Source organism: Quercus robur, chromosome 11, assembly GCF_932294415.1.
Source record: "Quercus robur chromosome 11, dhQueRobu3.1, whole genome shotgun sequence".
Taxonomy (NCBI): Eukaryota; Viridiplantae; Streptophyta; class Magnoliopsida; order Fagales; family Fagaceae; genus Quercus; species Quercus robur.
In genome coordinates, this window is record NC_065544.1 from 35,086,310 (window position 1) to 35,092,024 (window position 5,715).

Here is a 5,715-nt window from a genome sequence, read left to right on the forward strand (position 1 = left end):
CCCTTTTAGGTAAATTTTTTAATGTTGAAACAAAAAACAATTAACATACTTTAAAATAAATGATAAGTTGTTCATATGATAACACATTAGAACTGCCTTTTTTTATATAAAACTAGTCGCAAATTAGTGCTACGCATGTAACATACCTGTTTGTGTGGTAAATTAAAATAATTCTATAAAATCTTAAATTGATTACCATTGCATGAATTTCTTCTGTTTGACTTCAATTTTTGTTACGATTTGATAAAAAATTCATTGCTTGAACGTGCAATAACTTGCAAAAAACCTGCCAATTGGTTTCAGATATTGTAAATAAAAAATAATAATAAAAACTCAAAAATTCGGATGTTAAAATTTTTGAAAATGCCAAAAAATATTAAAGAATTAGAAGATTCACTGCCTAGAAGTTATTGAAACAAAACGAAATATATATGATTATACAATAGAGAAAAATAGGTTACCTTCAAAAGAGCATAAAATTCATGATATAACCTTTGAAATCTGCTAAACAGGTTCAGATATTGCAATAAATTCAGAGCCTATAAATTATTGAAAAAAAAAATGAACCCAAAAATTACCCCAAAAAAAAAAAAAAAAGGAACCCAATAATTAAAGAATTAGAAGATTCAAAGTCTACAAATTATTAAAAGAAAAAAAAAATTTGACTGCATAACAGAGAAATATAAAAAAAAGATACCCTTAAAAGAATAATTCATTGCTATAGCAATAGTGGAGTTGCTTTTAGTGTGGCTCACCCATGGGTGGCCAAGTAATAGCAATAGAGAAGATGTTGCTACTATTTTTGGGTTGTTTAGATTTGTGTAGGTTTTTAAAATTTTGAGTTTCACATTTGTTGCTAAGTTTCATGTTAGTTCAAAGACTTTTGGTTTGCTTAGGGTTTTTGAGTTTGGATTTTTGGGTTTCACGTTTGTTGTTGAGTTTCACGTTAATTCAAAGACTTTTGATTTGCTTAGGGTTTTTGAGTTTCATGTTTGTTATATGGTTGAAGGGTTTTGATTTGGGGGGGGGGGGGGGTGAAAGAGAGTGTTTTTTATTTATTTATTTATTTTTTTAATGTAGGGTTAGCATAAGTTTAGTTTTTGAGTCTTTTCATGTTTGTAATATGGTTGTAGGGTTTTTAAAAGGGTTTTGTTTTGGGGGTGAAAGAGAGGTATTTTTTTTAATTTTTTTTTTTAAATATTGCTAATGTAGGGTTTGCGTAGGTTTAGTTTTTAAGTTTTTTCACGTTTGTAATTGTAAGGTTGAATTTTATCAACCATCTTGTTGGCTTTATTCCGTACCAAATTTGCTTGTATTTTAGCAATTAGTAACCCTGTATTTAGGTGGGAATCATGTAAGGGTAGTGTGTGTGAGAGTGTGAAGAAATGTTCAAGATTGTGCAAAGAAGTAAGGACTCGCGGGTGACTCGCGGCTTGCAAGCCGCCAAAAAGTTGCACACGTGCCAAACATGCCAGAAGCTGAAGAGTCGCGCCAGCTGTTGCATTACAGGACAAAAGTCCTAGACTGGCCAGGCCGTTAGCTCACGGCTTGAACTCGCGACTCAACCCAGTTGCGAGGTCAAGTCGCCAAAACACCCTGTTTGGGAAAAACTGACTTTTCACATTCCTTTTAACCCTACTATATATATATCCTTATACCCACGATATTCAGAGAGCTTCCAGAGAGAATTTTGAGAGAGAAATCCTAGAGAAAAACAAGATTGATTCATCCACAATCTTCATATAGAGACTCTTCAAATTCCTCTACTCTCTTCCTCTCCATTGTCAAATCCTTGAGAGGTACATTATCAAAACCTTTTCTCACCATACCAAAACCTTGATTGGTACTCGGTTCCTAGTTGAACCAGCCGATCTAGTCTGATTTTTAAAACTATGTGTTTTCCCCTTTCTTCTTAATAGATTATTCTTGATTACCAAAAAAAAAAAAAAAAAATTAAAGGCAAATTACAACTTACCCACTTGTAGTTTGATCAAAATTTAAGTTACCTACTTGTTATTTAAAAGTTGATACTTTGCCCACCTGAGGTTCACTCATTTAGGCTTCCGTTACCCCACCTTTGTACTTTAATAGTTAAAAACACAAAAAACATAGCAAAATCATAAAAATCAAGATCTAAAAGTATATTTCTTAAAATAGTGAAGGTTTGGCATAGGAACATTCTTCCTCTTCATAAGAATATTCTTAAGCCTATCAATCCAAACAAAAGTCTCAAGAGGATATTTTTCCTCCTTTTAATCAATGAATGTTTGAATTTTGCATGTCTTGACTTATGGATGTTGTGCAAATCACAGATGTTAGTCTCTTACAAACTAATTTTTAGGCATATTTTCATATGATAAACTTATTCTGGACTACACAAAACCAAAATTTTATATTCTAAGAGAGAGTGGTCATGGGGAGATTAAGGCTTTGGGCCATCTAATCCAACTGGTTCATTTCCAACTCCACTGTTGTGCTTGAATGGAGTTCATTTTGGGTATTACCAAAAGTTGATGAAGATGAGATAGAAGGGGGAGATGTAACGATTTCTAATTTCATCATAATTTTAGTTTTACTTCGAATTTTCATGAAATAATGAATTTTTAAATTTTGGATGTAGAAGTCAAAAATGTACTTATTTTTTAAGTTGCTGGTGTGATATACTCCATGTAGGATACCACTTTGTACATTGTACTCCTTCAGCATTTTTTGTACTTTCAAGAGGATTTCTATGTTTATCTTGTTGTGAATTATGAATAAGTGTTCAACTATTGGGAGGAAGTTAAATCTTTGTCACACTAAACCATCTATTACAACTAAACCAGGACTATCAATCAAAATGAAGGAAAAAAGAAAAAGAAAAAGAAAAAAGAAGCAATGCGAGATACATAACATTTTTCACCATAGCTTTAGCATTAACAATTGTTATGTTGTCAAGTTTTTATTGATTCTCATATCAAAATATCCCCTTAAGAGTTTTATTTGGATTGATAGACTTGAGAATGTTCTTATGAAAAAGAAGAATGTTCTTAAGCCAAAGTTTCACCATTTTAAGAAATATACTTATAGATCTTGATTTTTATAATTTTGTTATGTTTTTTGTGTTTTTAATGGTGAAAGTACTAAAATGTGAGTAATGGAAGCCTAATGGAGTGAACATTATGTGGATAAAGTGCCAACTTTTAAATCACAAGTAGGCAATTAAACTACAGATGGATAAATTGTAATTTGCTTAAAAATTATATATGATTAATTATAATTTTAGGCTCGGACCAAGTTTGTATTCAATTTTTATATATATAAATAAATAAATAAATCTTCAAAAAATATATATATATATATATATAAATAAAAAATTCCGCTAACAGTTTCAGACAAGTCCAATATTTTCCCAAATAATAATATGTAGGCAATTAGGCCCGACATAATTACATAAATACTACGCTGCCGTTATTTTGCTCACATTAAACGGAAACCAAAAATCTCCTTCGAAACCAAAGTTTTTTATAATCAAATAAGGTGAGCAACCGCAACCCCAACCTCTTTCATTCACTTTCCCATTATTCTAAATTCATTTTCTTTCCAATTTGGCTGTTGTTTTTTCCTTTTTTCGCTTGGCGAATGGCGAGATTTCCATTTAGTTGCTGATTAAAGTGACAAATCGTTGAAATAAGCAATGTCTGTTAACTAACTCTCTTACTATATTCTTTTTAACCTTTCGTTCCGTTAAAACTATGCTCGTTTTGGCATTAAAACAAACACCTAGTATACTACTTCATGTTGTCTGTACTTCGTTGCTGTTACGTTAAACGAGTGCTTCTGGAGACACCCAATTCCCAAACTTATCGTTGTGCGCTTTCTTTGCTTTCAAAAGTAGAAATTGCATTGGTTATAGCTTTTAAAAGCAAGTATAGTATATGGTTCTGTTGGGTTCTTTAATTTGTTTAAAACCCTGTTGAACTTGTAGAACATTTCTTACTTTCAAAAAACAAAAAAGATTGTATTTATTTTAGATAATGATTGTTAGAACGCACTTTCAAAAAGCAGACTAAGAAGTGCTAAGTGTTGAAATTTATGCTTTTGTAGGCAAAATGAAGTGAGGATGAGTGCAAGTATTCTGGTAGCTGAGGCAGTGTGGAAGGACATTGAGTCCACTCGTTCAGGTCGTTTATCTTTTTTTCTTTTCTACTTAGAAGCTGATATTATGAATTTGTGAAAATAAGTTTACCAAAATTTCATTCAGTTTTGATTACTTATGTGGACATTTGATAACACGGAACAAATTGAAATGGGGCAGTGTCCAATGATCAGCTCTCCATGTTAGTATTTCTATATCCATTTCAACACTTTGTTGCAAATATTAGTAATGTTTTGTAATGTGGTTGAATTATTTTGGTGTCTTCAATTTTGGGCTATAAATGCAGCTTGCATTTCTTGTTTGGTAAGAACTTTGAGCGAGCCACTAGGATAGTAGATCAAAGAGGTGTCAAGAGGATTTCTGGTGAGCCTAGCGGGCGGTTCATCTTTCAGGTGAGGATTATTTCTTTACTTGCATACGCGTTTCGTTACCTTATGGATAGACATGCTTACGAAATTGACAACTAGATGGTTCGATCCAGATCAGAACAAGCATCTGCATCATGAAGTTATCTTAAAGGTTAAATTTTGTTTGGACATTTTTTTCATTTTGTGAATCTGGAACTCTAGCTGATACTGAGGAATTTCAAGTCCAAAAGTTTGAAAATTTTCAATATTTTTTTCATGCATTTATCAATTTGCGTGAAATTATAAAGAAAATATTTAGAAATTTAGATGACATCAGCTAAATAATGAGAAATTTGAAGAAGCTGGATTAGCCAAAAGTTGCCAATTTGGTAGTTGAGGCCAAGATGGGTTGGGTTGAAGAAACCTGTTAATTTTGACCAGGTAATGAGGAGGATGAAATCTAAGACTGTTTCTCCACTTATTTGGTCTGGTTAGGTTGTCGGAGAATCACGGAGGAAGGAGGAATATTTCTGCTTTGCTGAATGCTATTGTGCATGTTATTCGTTCTTCTATGACATTGTAAATAGAGGGGAACAACTATGTGTAAGATCATCATTCTTGCCTATCCATCAAATTATGAAGTCAAACCCTTTAACCTTTCCTTTTCTTTTTGCAACAAGTTTCTTGTATTTAATTCTTTTTCTTGTTTACCTGTTTCTTACAGTGTAAGCATCAATTAGCTGCAAGACTAGCTGCATCCTTGGGAGCTTGCATTGAAGTTAAGGTGTCTGATGAGAAGTTAGCTCTATTGCTATCAAAACTCTGAAATCTTTCAATTGAATACTTTGCATTTGGTGTTGAAGTTTTGCATGAGCAAAGAACAAGTTGATGTGTTCACAATATAAAAGCCAGGTGCAATTAAAAAGGTAGTCCATGAGAAAGTCAAGTTGAATGTGTTCATTAACTTGTACCACGTGATTTTCATTTTGTGAGGAGCATTTCTAAAATATGAATCTTAGCATCCATAGGCATTGGAAATTAGAATATATATTGCCTTCTATTGGAATTTATAGAGGTTTGCTATTAGGATGACTGTTCAGATGTTATTGGCATCTACTTTTGCTTAGAAATTTTATCACTGCAACAGCTCACTGATGGAATGTGGTATTGTGAAATTTGTGTAGTCTGTTGTTTCTTCTATAAATAAAGAGGATACTGTTGTTGATCAAA

General features: G+C 32.3%; 1 protein-coding gene across 8 annotated transcripts; it reads left to right on the forward strand.

The window, feature by feature from the left end:
• Positions 1–3,385: 3,385 nt before the first annotated feature.
• On the forward strand, positions 3,386–5,715 carry LOC126706913 (uncharacterized). Of its 8 annotated transcripts, XR_007648762.1 has the most exons (7): positions 3,702–3,908; positions 4,087–4,163; positions 4,298–4,319; positions 4,425–4,530; positions 4,606–4,657; positions 4,981–5,088; positions 5,210–5,250. XR_007648762.1 is itself a non-coding variant. In XM_050406492.1 (6 exons), exons 2-6 carry the CDS (start codon positions 4,103–4,105, stop codon positions 5,309–5,311), a joined length of 399 nt encoding a protein of 132 aa, XP_050262449.1. In that variant the 5' UTR covers positions 3,386–3,519; positions 4,087–4,102; the 3' UTR covers positions 5,312–5,715. The 8 variants fall into 8 exon arrangements, 7 of the variants coding, with proteins under 7 accessions (XP_050262449.1, XP_050262448.1, XP_050262452.1 ...); XM_050406492.1 differs by lacking the exons at positions 3,702–3,908; positions 4,606–4,657 and adding an exon at positions 3,386–3,519 and having other exon boundaries at positions 5,210–5,715; XM_050406491.1 differs by lacking the exons at positions 3,702–3,908; positions 4,606–4,657 and adding an exon at positions 3,530–3,678 and having other exon boundaries at positions 5,210–5,715.

What these genes read in the sequence shown, in the direction of transcription:
- LOC126706913 (XM_050406490.1), top strand. Translation starts at nt 3,778, where the DNA reads ATGTTGTCTGTACTTCGTTGCTGTTACGTTAAACGAGTGCTTCTGGAG. An exon ending in CATTGAGTCCACTCGTTCAG is followed by an intron (nt 4,164 to 4,297) that starts GTCGTTTATCTT and finishes GAAATGGGGCAG; the next exon opens with TGTCCAATGATCAGCTCTCC. An exon ending in GCGGGCGGTTCATCTTTCAG is followed by an intron (nt 4,531 to 5,209) that starts GTGAGGATTATT and finishes TGTTTCTTACAG; the next exon opens with TGTAAGCATCAATTAGCTGC.